This window comes from Saimiri boliviensis, chromosome 21, assembly GCF_048565385.1.
Source record: "Saimiri boliviensis isolate mSaiBol1 chromosome 21, mSaiBol1.pri, whole genome shotgun sequence".
Classification (NCBI taxonomy): domain Eukaryota; kingdom Metazoa; phylum Chordata; class Mammalia; order Primates; family Cebidae; genus Saimiri; species Saimiri boliviensis.
In genome coordinates, this window is record NC_133469.1 from 11,910,487 (window position 1) to 11,928,647 (window position 18,161).

At 49.2% G+C, this 18,161-nt stretch overlaps 2 protein-coding genes across 2 annotated transcripts; both read right to left on the reverse strand.

Annotated features, from left to right (window-relative positions):
- Positions 1–1,485: 1,485 nt before the first annotated feature.
- MIEF1 (mitochondrial elongation factor 1) lies at positions 1,486–15,391 on the reverse strand. The gene is made up of 5 exons (XM_003932853.3): positions 15,301–15,391; positions 8,168–8,318; positions 7,575–7,752; positions 7,107–7,369; positions 1,486–6,085 (listed from the first exon to the last, which is right to left on the reverse strand). Exons 2-5 carry the CDS (start codon positions 8,309–8,311, stop codon positions 5,279–5,281), a joined length of 1,392 nt encoding a protein of 463 aa, XP_003932902.1. The 5' UTR covers positions 8,312–8,318; positions 15,301–15,391; the 3' UTR covers positions 1,486–5,278.
- On the reverse strand, positions 15,392–15,604 carry MIURF (mitochondrial elongation factor 1 upstream open reading frame). Its single transcript, XM_074390782.1, has one exon. It carries the CDS (start codon positions 15,602–15,604, stop codon positions 15,392–15,394), a length of 213 nt encoding a protein of 70 aa, XP_074246883.1.
- Positions 15,605–18,161: the final 2,557 nt, after the last annotated feature.

Sequence of the window (18,161 nt, forward strand, 5' to 3'; positions counted from 1 at the left end):
TCCCCGTAGTCCCCTAGCCCCCTCCAGTCAGAGGCCCTGCGAAGGTGGAAACCTTCCGCCTCCATTTCACTGAGCCACACAAGTATTTCTATGAGCGCTGTGATATCAAAAAAACGGGGAAGCAATGCTCTAAATAACCACAGGCCATCTGCTGCGCTCATTCAACCTCGCCCAAGAAATCCTTTCTAATGATAAACGGAGGCCCAAAGGGATGAAGCTTCTTGCTCCCAGTCACGCAGCTCCCAGTGGAAGGAGTATGGGGTAGGAGTTGGAAGACATTTTGGGGAGCACACGCAAAAGAATCCTGGCTGGGACATTTTGGCTAAGCGACTTACCCTCTCTGAGTTTCGGTTTCCTCATTTGTAAAATGAGGCTATTGATGATAGCCTCCTTTCACTTCTCCTTGCCTCATAAAGTGAAATCATACATGTAAAGCACTTAGCACAGCACCTGATACATATAACCAATAATGGTTGCTGTTGCTGCTACCGGACATAGAACTCAGGTTTCCTTACCCTGATCTCTGTAACTATCTTCATCACATCCTCCTGGTGCCTCAGAGGACTCTTCACTATTATTTACTGAGATGAAACCAACAACTTTAAAACAACCAGTATACACAAGGCATACTGGATGCTGGAATAAAAGCATGTTTTTTCTTTCTCCTTGGGGAATCATGAATGTTGAGTTATAGAGAAGCTGGTTCCAGAGCAGTGGCTCCAGCCTGTAGTCCCAGCTACTCAAGCTGAGGTGGGCAGATTGCTTGAGCCCAGAGTTCCAAGCTGCAGTGAGCTGTGATTGTAACACTGGAACTCAGCTTGGGCAACAGAGCAAGACTCTCTCCTAAAAAAAAAAAAAAAAAGGGAAATTGTCTAGCCTTTTCATGCAAATGCATGAAAAATCCCTGAGCCATTAACCACATCTTCCAAAGGCAGATCTAGGGAGCCACAGGACATCAAGACAGTACTGGCCGGGTGTGGTGGCTCATGCCTACAATCCCAACACTTTGGGAGGTGAAGGCAGGAGGATCACCTGAGGTCGAGTGTTCCAGACCAGCCTGGCCAGCATGGTGAAACTGCCGTCTCTACTTAAAAAAAAAAAAATACAAAAACTAGCCAAGCATGGTGGCAGGCACCTGTAATCTCAGCTACTCGGGAAGCTAGGCAGAATTGCTTGAACTCAGGAGGCAGAGGTTGCAGCGAGCAGAGATCGCACCTTTGCCTTCCAGCCTGGGCAACACAGTAAGACTCGTCTCAAGGGAAAAAAACCTACCTCCTGATGGATGATTGTGCAGATGGTTAAGAATTAAAGAAACACTGCCCCAGTTTTGACAGTGAAAAGGTCGTGGAAGAATGACTCCAGTGGCAGTTTGTCCCATACACTCTCTTACAGAGACCTAGCTCAAACACTTCAAAGTTTCCCCTAGCTGAAAATGGAGACCCAGTACCACTCCCACAGGAAAATGTTTGATCTGCCACACACAAGTCAAAGCTGTTGGAAAGATTTTTATTTGCTTCTTCCCATGCTATGGAAGGACACTGTGTTCCCCAGTTTCATTTCCTCCCTCAGGGAGAAAAAGGACAGCAGGTCTCTCGGTCTCAGGGCTAGGTTGACTCTACCCATATAGACTTAGCCAAGACAGGACGGAAAGACTCATGACTGATTCCAAATCTACCAGCTAACACATCAACCACCACTGACGGGCAGGCAAGTGACTAGAAGGCAAGTTGTGGACTTGGCCTCAGGAACCAAGAATTTAAAGACTACAGGTGACCAAAATGTAAAGGTAAACACCTCGTGTGCAGGTGACCACAGACCCCACACCTCTGGTATTCTGGCCACTTACAGTAAGTGGGATCTAAAAGGGATACAGCCTCGAGCCTGGTGCAGGGGTCAGCTCTATCCTAAGTCTCCTATAATTCTCCTTGGCCTTGAGCTTCAGATAAAAGGGCAGAGTTCTAACAAATCCCAGCATTAAGTTCTCAGCCAAGTCAGAGCCCCAAGGAATTACCATGGCAGAGAGCTCTGGACACACGCAGTAGTCTCTATTTACAGAGACCCCCTCGGGGACTCTCCTGGGTCATTCAATCCTGAAGCTGATTCCCCTTCAAGACTATTTGAACTCTCAACTTGAGTGGAGTGCAGGGAGCACAGTCAGCGAGTGTGGAATATGGACAGGTGGCCCACCAGGGCCAGGACCCAGGAGACCGAAGGCAGGCCTCTGTGATACTTTTTTCAACTTGAGCTTCAAGATTTCTTTCCTTTATTTAAATAAAATTTAAAAAGTCACAGCCAAGCATGTAAAGAAAAAAATACTGTCGTCTTGAACTCATTTTTTAGGAAGGGCAACAGAGGAGAAGCAAAATAAACTCTGGAACTGATTAGGTTTAAGAGAATGAGTGCATTTTTTAAGTGTTAGGCTAAGTATAAGGTTTGCTAACCTTGATGGCACACACACACAAATCTCTAGATGGAGAAGTAGGAGAAGATGCTATTACTTCAGGCAAAAGTAAGAATTACTGAACAGGAAGGCAAAGGATCAGGGAAAGTTACTCAGCTTTCCCCAAAGATTTAAAAAGGGGGGCAGGTGCAGAATGTTGTCCTCTTCCATCCCGGAATCTCAAAAGCAGCTGCCTACGTTCCACATTTTATGATGAGGAAGATGGCAGCAAAAAGCCTGGCTTGCCCAGTCATGGTCAGCAAACCCACCAGGACCAGGGCTGAGAGTTCCCACTGCTTCTAGTTCTGAGGTCTTCTTAAGAGGTTGTTGCTTGTAAAATGGCAAAGTTACGGTTTTATCAAACAGTTGAAAGAGATGCTGTTTCAGAAAGATGGTAAACTCATTTGCTTTCCTAAAATGACACTTATACTTGACGTAACTTGAGACTCTTTAAAATCTTATTTTTTGAGTTCTCTTTCCAATTTTTTTTTCTCTTTGAAGCAGAGTCTCTTTCTGTCACCCAGGCTGGAGTGCAGTGGCACAATCTTGGCTCACTGCAATCTCCACCTCCCAGGTTTAAGTGATTCTCCTGCCTTAGCCTCCCAAGTAGCTGGGATTACAGGCGCCTGCCACCACACCCAGCTAATTTTTTTCTTTTTAGTAGAGATGGTTTTGCCATTTTGGCCAGGATGGTCTCAAACTCCTGACCTCAAGTGATCCACACACCATGGCCTCCCAAAGTGCTGGGATTACAAGCATGAGCCACCGCACCCAGCCTCCTTCCAATATTTTATGCGGTATTTGGTCAGAGATGCCAGCTTGGGAAAACTAAGTTTTTTTAAATACTCATGGCAGGGAAACCAAATGATTTATCTCAATGAATAATAATTTATACTTTTGCAATACCCTGTCAATCCTCTCCTCTGCCTTCTAATGGACACATCACGGGTACGCTGGAACCCTCAAAGTCAGGCTTCACCCCATACCTTCTAAAGCATTCATTCAGGGTGGTACTCAGGCATACAGATTTTTTTTTTTTACCTGCCCTTTGAGTCTGACCAACAGACAGGGTAGAGCTCTCTCAACATTCTCAGATTTATCATTTTTGTTCCCTCTCAATACCTTTATGCAAATGAAATTGAACCACCATTAAGTAATCCTTGTTAAGGGGAAAAGAGGCAAGAAGACCTCTAAATATAGCCAAGGTTAACCCTAGTTCTCAACTTCCTAATCTGTGACAAAAGGGGCAGGAATCTCTACCCTAAATTCAGAGGGGTGCTGAGGTATCAATGCTGAAGAGTCATTTCCTATTCCTATCATTGGGAAGGAATGAGACAGCTGCAGAGAGCTTCACCAGAACCTCACTGATGGAGAGGTAGTAATAGAAAAAAACACTCGACAGGAGGAAAACAAAAATACTAAATGGGCAGATGAGACACAGCATCAGTCTTGCCACAAACAGGGAAAAACACACAACGAAGGGACATGGTGTATTAAACATTCCCCCCACCTGCAGGATCCATTTGTGTTGCAAAAAATACTGCATCTCAGCAGCAGGAAATGAGGAGGAATGGAGGAAGTGCGCACCTCCCTCCCCTATGTCTCGTCTGTGTGCTCTCTTCCTTGGTAGCACCGATCTCCCCAGGTGCTGGGTGAGAAATAGGACAAGGGAAAGAAGTCTGCGCATGCTCGCCTGCCCTCTGGCCATGCCTGGAGAGCTCAGCAAACACCCCCGCCACTGGAGGATCAGGGGCCAGTGCTGGGCCTGTTCCTGCTCTAAGGCCACATCCTAGAAAAGCACGGTCTGTCTGGGGAGAAAACATGGCCACCAAACCCTAACTAGTGACTGGATTTTCCAGATGACATTCAGCCTCCTGTCAGCCTCCCTCATCCTCAACTGATGGCTAAGGCTGTGTTCCTTCAAGGCCTTGTTCTAACTGGCAATAAAAGGAGAAGGGGTGAAAACCAGCATTCATGAAGAGGTGCTGCCCTGGCAGCCCCATCCTTCCTTGTCTGTCTGACTCCTGCAGCCACAGATGAGGAGCAGACACGGGGCACACAAACGCTCCATGAGGCCCTTAACCAGCTCTGCTTCCCTACTCTGCACTTTTGCTGACAGCCACCAAGAAATTTAATCTGCAACTAACTTTGCATCCAGTTTATCCTGTGTGGGTCATTAACAGTGTTCCCATGAGAGAGACACTCAGCATTTATGAATGGGTCAGGAAATGGTGGGAGGACAGACTTCTTTTCCAGGAACTGGAGTCAAAGGCCAGGTCTTCGACCAGCCTCACTCCCAGAAACGCTAAATACTGTCTCAGCGCTCACTCTGCAGAGTTCAGCTTTGAAACATGCAATCCCAGCTCTTCAGTGACATTCAACTAAAAGGCAACATCTTAATTAGGCAGATATGCTCCAGGGACCAGAGCAAAACAGAAGGCGTGAACGAGAGAGGAAAAGATAGAAAAGACACTGAGTAGGAACAGGCAAACGGGCAAGGCAGGCCAGACAGAGGCAGCAAACATGGGCCGACACGCAAAACACCAAGTGGTCCATCAGCTCAGGCCAGCACTCCACCTTCTCAATTCATTCCAGAAAAATTAGCCTGGAGCCAGGGAGGAGTAGGGAGCACAGTGATTGGTAACGAAAATAGAAGGAGTTGGGTAAGAAAACAGGAGACAGAAGAGATGTCATTCTAATCGGCATGAAGTGACCAGGGTGATGATCAGCAAGACAGGAGGCACCAGGGACCCTGTGAGGCACCAACTACGTAGCCAAGTGTATCTAATGGAGAATCCAGGGCCTGACCACCGACACCTGCTTTGACCTTCACCTGCCCTACGTCTGCAGCAGCACCTCTGGCTCAGACAATGAGCAATAGAGAGTGTATCCTAATTCGTCTATTTCTTCAGGGGTGAGCTCTGCAAATAAGTTCACCTTGGGGTTTAGGGCACTGGGCAGGACTCCCGCCTCTAGGTAGCTGATAAGTCCCCTCAGGGCCTGCAGGAAACGGTCGGCCAGCATATCCGGAGACCAGTCAGCCTCCTCCTGGGCCAAGTGGAGGATGACGTTGGTGAGCTGGCTGGCAGTGAGGTGGCCCAGAGCCGGGGTGGACTTGCATATGGCCTTGAGGATCTTGAGGCACAGGGATCGGCAGCCCGAGTCGGCCTGGTCCAAAGCCCGCAGGCGTGCCGTCTCAGCGGGGCGCAGGCTCAGCCGCCACAGGTTGTCATACTGGGCTAGCCGGTGTGGTTTGGCCACCAAGACTGTGTCACCAAGGGTCACTGATGGCAGGAAGTCAATGACGAGATGTTTGTCACGCTCATACTGCACCTCCAGTGTCAGGGCTTCTGGGGGCGGAGCCGGTCGGATCACATAGTCCAAGAGGGACCCTATGGCTGGCCAATTGATGGAGCCAGCCACTACCTTCTCAAATGTATCTGCAACTGTCTTTGGGGAAAGGTAACCCCCTACTACACAGCGGTCCCAGTAACTGCTCCCACGAGGAAAGTACTCTGGATTTTCACGACGAACCAGGAAGAAGCCAGGGACATTCATGATGGTGTCTTCACCAGGAATACATGACCACAGGTTCTGCTCTAGCACAAGGGGCACAATGAGTTGGATGTGGTCAGCTGTCACCACCTGTCAGAGCAGAATTTAACAAGTTCTGAGGCTTTATTCTGTTCAAAAGACATGATTCCTCCAACACAGGTCCCACCATCTTACATTCCCTCAACAAGAATGGGAACCAGGCTGGGCACAGTGGCTCATGCCTGTAATCCCAGCACTTTGGGAGCCAAAGCAGGCAGATCGCTTGAGCCTAGGAGTTCAAGACTAGCCTGAGGAACATGGCAAAAACCCATCTCTGCAATAAGTATAAAACATTAGCCAGGTGTGGTGGTGCATGTCTATAATCGTCACTATCTGAGAGACTGAGGGGCCTGCTTGATACCAGGAGGTCAGGGCTGTAGTGAGCCACAATCACAGCACTGCACTTCAGCCTGGGTGACGGAGTGTGTCCTTGTCTCCAAAAGTAAAAAAAAAGAGAACTAAGAATTCTTTTATGTCACCCTATCAATCTACAGGGTGAGAAAACTCGAAAGGCGAGATGGGGACAAGAATATAGGAAGGAGGAGGCCTCTTAAAGTTTCTTAAAAGTTGTGAGTAGGACTAAAACATGAGAAGGGATTAAAGACACAAAAATAAAGAATGACAGCCTGGGCACAATGGCTCACACTTGTAATCTCAGCACTTTGGGAGGCTGAGGCAGGTGGATCACCTGAGGTCAGGAGTTCGAGACCAGCCTGGCCAACAGGGCGAAACCCCCTCTCTACTAAAAATGCCAAAAAAATTTGCTGGGTGTGGTGGCACACGCCTGTAATCTCAGCTACTTGGGAGGCTGAGGCAGGAGAATCGCTTGAACCCGGGAGGTGGAGGTTGCAGTAAGCCGAGCTGCACTCCAGCCTGGGCAACAGAGCAAGACTCCATCTCAAAAAAAAAAAAAAAAGAATAACAAGTATGCATCTCCAAATGCTGCGTACACAGGATTCAGGAGCTGTAAGACCTCAGTCTTTCTGGCTAGTCTGGGACACTGACCTGTGCCAGCAACACTACTGTGCATGATGGCACCCAACCCCACCCACCGTGAGAACCACCTTGTTACCTGCAGGTCATCATAGAGGCTGCCACTCAAGTACATGTCCCGAAGCGGCATGTCAGGCAACTTAGCCCGCAGGAAGCTCCGGAGCTCCGCACATATGTCCACAGCAGCTTGCTTGGCCCGAGCCTGCTCTCCAGCAGGGATGGCTGCCCGGTTCCGGTAGTAAGTAAGAAGTTTCTCCTGCAGGGACATGCGGAGTCGTGACTTCTTCAAGTCTACCTGGCCCTTCCTGGCCAATGGCTTGGGCCGGGGCGGGCAGAATGTATCTGCCAAGGCAAGAGAGAGAGGCACATGAGCTCTTCCCACGCTTGCTCAGTCCACAGCTGCCTCAGTCCCAGAAAGAAGGGTCTGGCATGGAGGGCAAGTGCTGGCACTGTGCCTGGCACAGATGTGCTCAGGAAATGTTTGCTGAGTGCAGGAGTGGTCCTGAAAGTCCAGAGAGGTCTCAGGAGGGGTAGCAGCCCTTCTCACCTGTGTCAAAGGCTGAAGAGTCTGTGGGAAGGGTCTGCAGGGACCGGCTCAGGCCTGTCTTCATGTCCCTGTTCAGCAGTCGGGGAGAGCCCATCCAGTTTGGTTCCTCCCAGCTCCTTTTCCCTGAATGGCTCAGGCGGGTGGGGCTGGTAGGGGCACTGATCGCCCGATCATACATCTGAAATGGCAGAGAGGACACAGGACATAAACCCGGCCTCTTTCCCTGTTTTCTTCCAATCTACGTCATCCCCAAAAGCTCTGTTCTAGTAAGTTCAACTACTTTTAATCATTTTGTTTTTATTCTAGATTGTAGAATACTTTGCTCCATGAGGAAAATCTCAGGGAAGACTAAACAATATAAGACATAGACACATGACCCAGAGCAAACTGCGAATACCATGTATGTTTCTTTCTAGATGTATGTAATGAGGATCACTCTATACATACTTTTGAAAGCTGTTTCTTTCACTTAACATCATTGTGATCATTTCCTCCTATTCCTAAGAATGCTTCGACATTTTCTTTCTACAGAACATTACACCTTATGAGCACAGCACCGCATCCCACCCCGGGCCCTGGCTGCATGCACTTACCCGCTTAACTGCCAGTGTGGCGATGCCCAGCATGGCCGCTCCACCCACCCCCAGCACCAGCCGGGCATTGGAGAGCACAAAGTCAATGGCTGTGCCAATGCCATTGTCATCCTTCTTGCCTTTGCGCTCACCAGCGCCTGCCATTGCTCATCTGAGAATGAAGATAGAACACGGCCGTAAGTACTGGGACCCCGAGAACCGCCCTCCCCAGTCAAGTCAAACCCCAGCAAGTACAGGGTACTCTGAGTTCCAGCAACCGAAATCCTCTTGCCTCCAGCACTGCATGCTTTAGGGTCTAGCAGGAGCTACCATGTCCCATGATATATAGGGATGCAGGGAGGAGGGACTGATCGTGGGTACTGTAGGAAAACCTTTCCCCAAGCTAGCTTGACAGTGTTAAGCTCGCTGTCAATCCTTCTTCGTATTACAATGAAGTACCACCCCCATGGAAAACAACCCTCTCTCACAAGGTAACAATTCAGGTCATGTCTTCATCCTTTGGCCACTACTCTGTGGAAGGTTAGAGCTTAGCAGGGCGGAGCTCATCTAATACCATCACAGCACCTCAAACATAGGGAGGTGATGTGCCAGGTCTCAGCGTAATGAACTGGTACAACTGCCAGGCGCAGTGTGGCTAGCGCCTATCATCTTAGCTACTTGGAGGCAGAGGTGGGAAGATCGCTTGCAGCCAGAAGTTCAAGACCAACCTGAGCAACATGGCAAGACCCCCATCTCCAAAAGTAAAAGATAAAAATAAAGAGCATGCTGGGGCATGCCTGTGGTCCCATCTACCTAAAAGGCTGAGGCAGGGGAATTGCATGAGCCCAGGAGTTTAAGGCTACAGTGAGCTATGATCGTGCCCCTGCACTCCAGCCTCAGTGATAGAGCGAGACTCCGTATCTTAAAAATAAAAATAAAAAACGAAATGACACAGTCATCTCCAGAACTCAGGACTCCATGCCCCATGTATGCTTTTTTTTTTTTAAGAGATGGGGTTTCTCCATGTTGGCCAGGCTGCTCTTGAACTCCTGACCTCAGGTGATCCACCTACCTTGGTCTCCCAAAGTGCTGGGATTACAGGTGTGAGCCACCGCACCCAGCATATGATGCTTTTTCTACCGTACCACCCTCACCCTTACCCAAATCAAATCAGCCCTTGTTCTAGGTACTTTCTGCAAACAAAACACAAAACATCTACCAAACACCCTGCACATGGAACTGTAACTACACGTCCATATGTGAGAAAGGTCCAAAGAAGTAAATGGACCCTCCGTGGACCCTCCTCCTTCACAAATGCTTTGTTTCTGGAGAGAACTGTGCAGCAGGGACTATAAAAGCTTAGGTGAGGCTGGCATACTGGGAGATCAAAAGCACAAAGGACACTGCAGACTCGGCTGCTAACTGGGAAACAAAACACCCATCTGCTCCATCACACTCGGAAAGGGAACTAAAAACACGGTCACCTGAAAGGAGAGCTTGGGCACAGTAGCGAAGAGGCTGCCCTCCAGGCAGTGCGCTCCTCCCGCTACAATGGCGTCATCCTGACTGCAGCAGCAGCAGTCCCCAGGTAAGCCCATTCCCGTGGAGTTAGACCCCTGGGCCTGAGCTGGGTAAGGGATGACAGCGTGGTTCAGATCGGAATACCACTTAGCATGCTGCCACTTTCCTCTATAATACCCCTGTCCTTCACACCAGGAATGACATAAGGGAAAACAAAGTCATAGACCATTCAGTGCCCCAGAATGGGAGGACATCAAGAGACAAGATCACTGAGGACATCTTCCATGTAAAATAACATTCCTTCTAATACCATGTTATAACTGGGTATTGCTAGCTCCACATCTTATGCTCCTGCCTCTACCTCCTTGAAAAACAGAAATATTTCTGACTCTATTATCCCAACAATCAAGTTAACTAAGAGGCACTGTCAAGTCCAAAAATATTTTTTCCCTAACTTGAGTTCACACCTTGGGGGCACTTTCCCTTTCTCTACCACTTACAGTCAGGTCTAGGGACATGAGAGACTATTTGGCCAAACTCAGTATATTCCTACCTCAAATGCACAGAGCAAGGCCAGGGAGAAGAGATAACGTTTGTATTTACGGTGGAGTCAGGGAAGAACACCAGACACCCTCCCTCCAGTGGCCACTGAGAGAGAGACAGGACATACCAAACTTAGTGGAGGCAGAGTAACCAATGAGGAAAAAAGCAGAACATTATACATTTCCCCACACATAACAATGTCTCTTGTTTTAACTCTTTACTGAAATATTTACAATCGTGAGAGCCGTTGGACACAAGTGCCCTCTAAACGATCCTTGAGTGTGGTGCAGCAGGGCCAGAAGGGCACCGCCTCGCTCCGGGCAGCAGCAGCCTCCCCGGACCATTTTAGTCCTTGGTGCCCCGGTGAGAGCAAGGTGGTGCTACAGATGACAGAACAGAGCACAGGTTTAGAGTGAGAAATCCTGAAATATAGTAAGTACTTGCCTTTAGCCCTGATTTCTTAGCTGGGTGACCATAAATGAGTTACTCAACACCTCAGCTACGAAAAAGTGATAATGGCCCCAGCATGGGACCAAATCACAGGGTTGTAGTGAGGAAAAACCATCCACTGCAATAATGTATGTGGACAGTATAAACTGTATTGCAGTGGATGTGCTATAAACTGTAAAAATGCTCCACAAGCCGGGCGCAGTGGCTCAAGCCTGTAATCCCAGCACTTTGGGACGCCGAGGTGGGTGGATCACAAGGTCGAGAGATCGAGACCATCCTGGTCAACATGGTGAAACCCCGTCTCTACTAAAAATACAAAAAATTAGCTGGGCATGGTGGCGCGTGCCTGTAATCCCAGCTACTCGGGAGGCTGAGGCAGGAGAATTGCCTGAACCCAGGAGGCGGAGGTTGCGGTGAGCCGAGATCGCGCCATTGCACTCCAGCCTGGGTAACAAGAGCAAAACTCTGTCTCAAAAAAAAAAAAAGATTCCCATCCACAGGACAAAAGTTCGGCTTCCAGAAGGCAGTCAGCAACCCAGACTGTCCTCTGAGTGATATTTCACGTTTTGAGACAGCTCTAAAATGGCCTTTAAAATTTGCAGTGATGCCATCCTGGGCTTGAGATCAAAACTATTTTTTCTTTTTTTTTGAGACAGAGTCTCGCTCTGTTGCCCAGGCTGGAGTGTAGTGAGGCGATCTCAGCTCACTGCAACCTCCGCCTCCCAAGTTCAAGTGAGTCTCCTGCCTCAGCCTCCCTAGTAGCTGGGATTACAGGTGTGCGCCACCACAGCCAGCTAATTTCTTGTATTTTTAGTAGAGACAGCGTTTCACCATGTTGGCCAGGCTGGTCTCTTAACTCCTGACCTCAGGTCATGCACCCGCCTCAGCCTCCCAAAATGCTGGGATTACAGGCATGAGCCACTGCACCTGGCTGAGATCAAAACTAGTAAGCTGAGCCAGCTTGTTAAAGGGTTTTCCTACTGTAGTGCAACATGCGCCCCCACACCATCCAAGGACCAAATGACATTGTAGACCTGGTGGCCTGGAATAGGAGAGCACCCAAAGGTCAACACAGAGACATGGACCTTACTTGAAAAGTTAATTCAACTTGTTCCAGTTTAAACTGCTTCTCCACGATGCATTCTCCACTCAGGTTCTGCTGCATAAGCTTACAGCCTAGTAGCAGGTAAGCACTCCACCTCCCATCGGGACAGTCATGAAAGAACCCCGTTGTTTAATGAGTATAGAGTTTCCGATGTGCGAGATGAAAAAGTTCTGGGGCTCTGATACACAGCAATGTGAATATACTTAGAGCTGTACACTTAAAAATGGTTCAGATAGTTTCAAAATAAAAAAACAAAAAAGGAACACAGACCTGGCGGGCAGAAATAGGGATGGAGAATTTGACCCCTGCCAACATTTCAGGCAAGTGATTTAACCTGTCTCCCTTGATACAAAAATGGGAACAGAAATGCTCATTACCCTAATATAATAAGGATGATGAATAATGAAGGCCTTACCGCTTCCTAAGATGACAGCACAGAACTGTGAAAGTTCCAACTGATTTTAATTGAAAAAGCCATAGGCCTTTTTATAAACCTAACTTGCCTGAATACATACAAGAACAGCTAATGTATATTGACTGTACATTACATGATGGGAATTTTACACTTATTAATTCCTTCAATCCTCACCACAATCCCATGAGGTCAGTAACATTATCCCATATTTACAGGATGAAGAAACTGAGTGAGGTGGAAGTCAAGTAACTGACCCAAGGTCACTTTGTCAGTAAATTACGTGGCCACGATTTGAACCCCAAGCTCATGCTGGTAGGGAGAACTAATCTACAGGGGTCCTAAGTACTTGCTGCCTACCTTGTTCCCATCTCCACTCCATTAACCCCCAAGCCATATGCTTCTGGGAGACATCTGGACTCATTCACTGCTGCATCCTCAGGGTGTGCAGTGTTTGATGCATAGCATCTGTTGTGGAAATGAACTATTAACCTTATGGCATTCTGTTTCTTGGTTTTTTTTGAGGGGGTGCTGATAGCAGCATGTAGCCCAGCTCACAGCCAAAATATATTAGGAATACACAGATTTCAAGGAACACCCTAATTTCCTCCCAGATCCACTATCCAACCATCCCTGTGCAGACAGACTCCCATAGGCATCACCCCACCCCCTGGCCCGGTACTTCCAAAGGCAGGTGTGCCAATCCTAAGTGGCTGAGAAGAACCAAAAGCTATTATGTAAGGCTCCTCCTCCTGCTTTCCCTCCCCCAGTTAAAAGCAGCACCCTCCACCCAGCTGGCAGGCCTTACACCCAGTTACCCTTCATCTTTCCCTCTCCTCCTCCTGCCTCAGCCAACTGATCACCAAGTCCCACTGCTGTACACGCTGTGTTTCTATGCGGCCACCCCCATTTCCTCGGTCCCTCAATCTCATCTGGCTACATCCACTGCCTCTAGTATCTCTCATCAATTTATTCTTCACACTGCCACTGGTATGCTCCCCCTAAGATACAAGTGTGGCCACGTCATTGCCCTGCTTACAAAGCTGTGATGGACCCCCCATAATCAGGTATCCATTACAATCTCAACTGGGAGTCAGTGTCCTTCCAGACCTGGCCCACCCTCAACTCTGAGTAGGTGCCTTACAGGGGTGCCATTCTGGCCACATCAGACTTAAGTTTGGAAACTACAAAGTGCAGTTTCTGGACAGGCACAGTTGTTTGCATCTATAATCCCAACGCTTTGGGAGGGACGGGTGGGAAGATCACCTGAGGCTAGGAGTTTGAGAGCAGCCTGGGCAACATAACAAGACCCTGTCTCTGCAAAAATAAAAATAAAAAATTAGCTGGGTACATTGGTATATGCCTGGAGTCCTAGCTGCTCAGGAGGCTGAGCGGGGAGGACTGCTTGAGGCCAGGCATTCAAGGTTCCAGAGAGCTATAATCATACCACTGTACTCCAGCTTGGGTGAGAGTGAGACCCTGTCTCTTAAAAAAAAAAAAAAAAAAAAAAAAAAAATTGCTGTTCCTGTCTCTTAAAAAAAAAAAAAAAAAAGATTACCGGCTCACGCCTGTAATCCTAGCACTTTGGGAGGCTGAGGTGGGCGAATCACCTGAGGTCTGGAGTTCAAGACCAGCCTGACCAACATGAAGAAACCCCATCTCTACTAAACAAATACAAACTTTGGGAGGCCGAGGCGGGTGGATCACAAGGTCAAGAGATCGAGACCGTCCTGGTCAACAAGGTGAAACCCCGTCTCCACTAAAAATACAAAAATTGGCTGGGCATGGTGGCGCGTGCCTGTAGTACCAGCTACTCAGGAGGCTGAGGCAGGAGAATTGCTTGAATCCAGGCGGCGGAGGTTGCGGTGAGCCGAGATCGCGCCATTGCACTCCAGACTGGGTAACAAGAGTGAAACTCCGTCTCAAAAAAAAAAAAAAAAAAAAAAATACAAAATTAGCTGGGCGTACTGGCACATGCCTGTAATCCCAGCTACTTGGGAGGCTGAGGCAGAATTGCTTGAACCCGGGAGGCAGAGGTTGCAGTGAGCTGAGATCGCACCCCTGCACTCCAGCCTGGTCAACAAGAGGGAAACTCCGTCTCAAAGAAAAAAGAATGCAGTTCCCACTTGCAGGCATTTGCTTATTCTTGCCCTGTGGCTGGTAAGGCTCTATTTCTCATCTGAGAAATAGAGTAATAGAACTTCACCAGAGTGGGTGGTCTCGGAGGGTTGAAGACAAGCACTCAGCCATGCTTGAATCCCAGCACCAGCACTTATGAGCTGCATTACCTTGGGTGAGTCTCCTAACCTCTCTGTGCCTGTCTCAGTTCCTCATCTGCAAAGTAAGGATAAAAATCTTATTTTGCCCATGTGGTTGGCATAAGCACTAAATGAGTTTAATGTACGTGAACATGTTTAGAACAGCACTTGGCACACACTAAACACTCTATCAATAGCAGCTATTATTAGTACCACCTGGCCAGGTTTGTAAATGCTCAATAAATATTTGACCTCAAATGTCCTCTTTTTTTTTTTTTTTTTTTTCCAGAGACAGGGTCTCATTCTGTCACCAGCCTGGAGTGCAGTGGTGCAATCATAGCTCACTGTAGCCTCAATCTCCTGGACTCAAGCCATCCTCCTGCCTCAGCTTCCTGTACAGCTGGGACTATAGGTACACACCACTGCACCTGGCTCTCCACTCCTTTTCTTTTCTTTTTTTTTGAGACAAAGTCTCATTCTGTTGCCAGACTGGAATACAGTGGCGCAATCTCAGCTCACTGCAACCTCTGCCTCTCTGGTTCAAGTGATTCTCCTGCCTCAACCTCCCAAGTAGCTGGAACTACAGGCCTGCACCACCACACCCAGCTAATTTTTTGTATTTTTAGTAGAGATGGGATTTCACCACATTGGCCAGGATGGTCTCGATCTCTTGACCATGATGGTCTCGATCTTTTGACCATCATGATCCACCTGCCTCGGCCTCCCAAAGTGCTGGGATTACAGGCATGAGCCACCACACCTGGCTCTCCACTCATTTCTAGTGACTAAAAGGATGACTTTGGTCCTTTCCTCAGTCCCTTGTGACAAAAAATAATGAAATCTACAGGAACGAGGGTCCACATACCTGAAGCTTCTTAATGCATCTGTGAGGTGGGGATGGGAGAGACCAGGAGTGTCTACAGAAGGCACCTTTGTCCTCTTTCCTTTGGAGGATCCTAAATTATCCTTCCCAATTTGCCGTGAAGAAAGACCAGGCCCTTCTCCAGCTGCCTCTCCCGGGCCTCAGGGTCCTCTAGCTTCTGATTTTTTCGGAATTCACGGCGGATGGAGGCAAAGTAGAAGTCTCGATCAGTGTAGCGAAGCTGTCGGCCCTGGCGCAACAGAGCCCGATAGAGACTCAGCACCGCCTCTCGGCTCCACGGGGCCATGGGGGACTAGCAGGGGCTGGGTGTCACACTATAAACAGAAGGAAAGACAGACAAGCTTAGTATTGGGATTAATAACAAAAGGACCTGTAGAGACTATGTAGTGAGTGGTTTTTAATCCAAGTTCCAGAGACTCCCTAGGTCACCTTATGACTTAATGGCAAGGCTAGGTAGGACTAGAGACCCCCGCCTCTGGATGCCCATTCTAGGAACACACAGGTTGTGGTTCACCAAGGCTGAAATCCTGGCCCCGCCACTTACTTGCCGTATGACTTTGGGCAAAGGACTTAACCCCCGCTCACCATCAGCTTCCTCACTTATAAAATGGAAATTAGGATATTATAGCAATAGTACCCACCACCTAGGGTTATTTTGAGAACTGTGCATGTAAAGAACAGTAACAGAACTTCACCAGAGGGGGTGGTCTCGGAGGGTTGAAGACAAGCACTCAGCCATGCTTGAATCCCAGCACCAGCACTTATGAGCTGCATTACCTTGGGCGAGTCTCCTAACCTTTCTGTGCCTGTCTCAGTTCCTCATCTGTAAAGTGAGGATAAAAATCGTATTTTGCCCATGTGGTTGGCATAAGCACTAAATGAGTTTAATGTATGTGAACATGTTTAGAACAGCACTTGGCACACACTAAACACTCTATCAATAGCAGCTATTATTAGTACCACCTGGCCAGGTTTGTAAATGCTCAATAAATATTACATTTAAGTATAAACTACCACTGCCTTCCTTCAGTAACAATAAACCCTTACACCAGCCTATTTGTAAAGTGCTTTGTTACCCACCATCATTTAAACTATCAATCTAGGAGGTGGTCAGGATTCTTAGGAACAGTTAATGCTTATTGCATTATATTGCACTATATACATGTGCAATGCTTTTTTTTTTTTTTTTTTTTTGAGAGTCTAGCTCTGTCGCCCAGCCTGGAGTGCACTGGCTCAATCTCAGCTTATTGCAACCTCCGCCTGCCAGGTTCAAGCCATTCTCCTGCCTCAGCCTCCCAAGTGGCTGAGACGACAGGCCTGTGCCACCACACCCAGCTAATTTTCGTATTTTTAGAAGAGCCAGGTTTCACCATATTGGCCAGGATGGTCTGGATCTCTTGACCTCGTGATCCACCCACCTCTGCCTCCCAAAGTGTTGGGATTACAGGCTTGAGACACCCCACCTGGCCCATTGTGCAATGTTTTAAGCGTCTCACATAACAACTCAATCTGTCAGCTACCCTAGGGTCATCATTACCCCATTTTAGGTGGAGGAAAAAATCTCCCAGAGGGAAGTAACTTGCCGGGGGGGGGGGCAACAACTCTCAAGGGGAGGGCTGCACTCCTCTAGACTCTGCCTGCCTCTGGAATGAGTTGCCCTTTGCTGGAGCCGGACCATGTGTACAGCACTTCTGGGTGCTCCACGAACTTTCCCAGCACAGCGCTTGGCACATACAAGGGGCTCAAAATTATATTTAACGAATGAGGGAATTTCACAACGTCCCTATGTGGAAGAAATGATCACCTTCGTTTCAGAAATAAACAAATGAGACCGAGTGGCGGAGGTATTTGGCTGGAAAAAAAGACTGGACTTTGGGCCCGAAGTCAGCTAGCCCTTGGCCTCCGGCCTTGCTAACTTCCTGCGCAAGCTTGAGCAAGTCACCATCTCCATTTTTCCTCAACTGTCTAAGAGCTCCCTCGGCCCTAAGGGCCTCCCGATGCAGAAAATCAACAGGACAAGTGTCTGATGAGGTAAAAGGCGACTGTCACGGCGAGGGCTGTAACTACAAGGTCGCTGGGCGAGCAGGCGGCTGAGCCCCAGCCAGTCCGCATTTCCCCTACCCTGGGGGCCGGGCCGGGGTAGACCGGCCTGGGGACCCGGGAGGACTCTGAGGCTGGAGCGGGGCGGGGCTACCGAGGGGCCTCCCAGGAAAAAGCCCAGGGCGGGATGGGGCGAGACCCCGGCTGCAGGCCGGTATCCTGGGCCTGGGCCGCATGCGGGGCGCCGGCAGCAGCCTGAGGGGAGGCGCTGCGAACTCCCAGCCGCTCACCCGCCGCCGGTCCTCACTCATTCTCTCACTCACCCGCAGGCCGCACGCGCTACCACTCCGCAGGACTCGCCTCTGGCCGGGTACCTCTCTCGGGGTCACCCATCAATATGGCCCCTTCACTTCCGGGACACGACCTTGCGTACGGAGCTGCGAAGGGGCTGAAGGGAGCACGAGGGCGGGTGGGGGCTGAGGGACTTCCGGTCTCCTCCACGCTCTCTTTCGGGCCCCGCCCCCTATACATGGTTCCGCCCCACAATCCTGAGCCCCGCCTCCGTGTCATCCGTGTGTGACGTAACCAAGGGACGGGCCTGCAGAGGCCACTCCCGCTCCGCCCCCAGAGGACCCCTGGGGCCGGTTCCGGCTGTAGAGACCCGGGAGGTCCCGAGCTGGCAGAGAGGGTCAGAGGATAGGACAGGCTAAGGGGCCCTCACCTGCTGACAGCCCCTTAGCCTGTCCGGGATGCCTGGCCAGCCTCCTGCACCGTCTGCTGATCTCTAGCTGGGGCCCTGGGGT

Excerpts from the sequence above, each read along its gene's own strand:
- MIEF1 (XM_003932853.3), bottom strand. The coding sequence starts at position 8,311 with ATGGCAGGCGCTGGTGAGCGCAAAGGCAAGAAGGATGACAATGGCATT. Across the intron at positions 7,370-7,574 it reads CTCTTCAGCCTTTGACACAG|ATACATTCTGCCCGCCCCGG; the intron begins GTGAGAAGGGCT and ends TTGCCTTGGCAG. Across the intron at positions 6,086-7,106 it reads GCCTCTATGATGACCTGCAG|GTGGTGACAGCTGACCACAT; the intron begins GTAACAAGGTGG and ends CTGCTCTGACAG.
- MIURF (XM_074390782.1), bottom strand. The coding sequence starts at position 15,604 with ATGGCCCCGTGGAGCCGAGAGGCGGTGCTGAGTCTCTATCGGGCTCTG.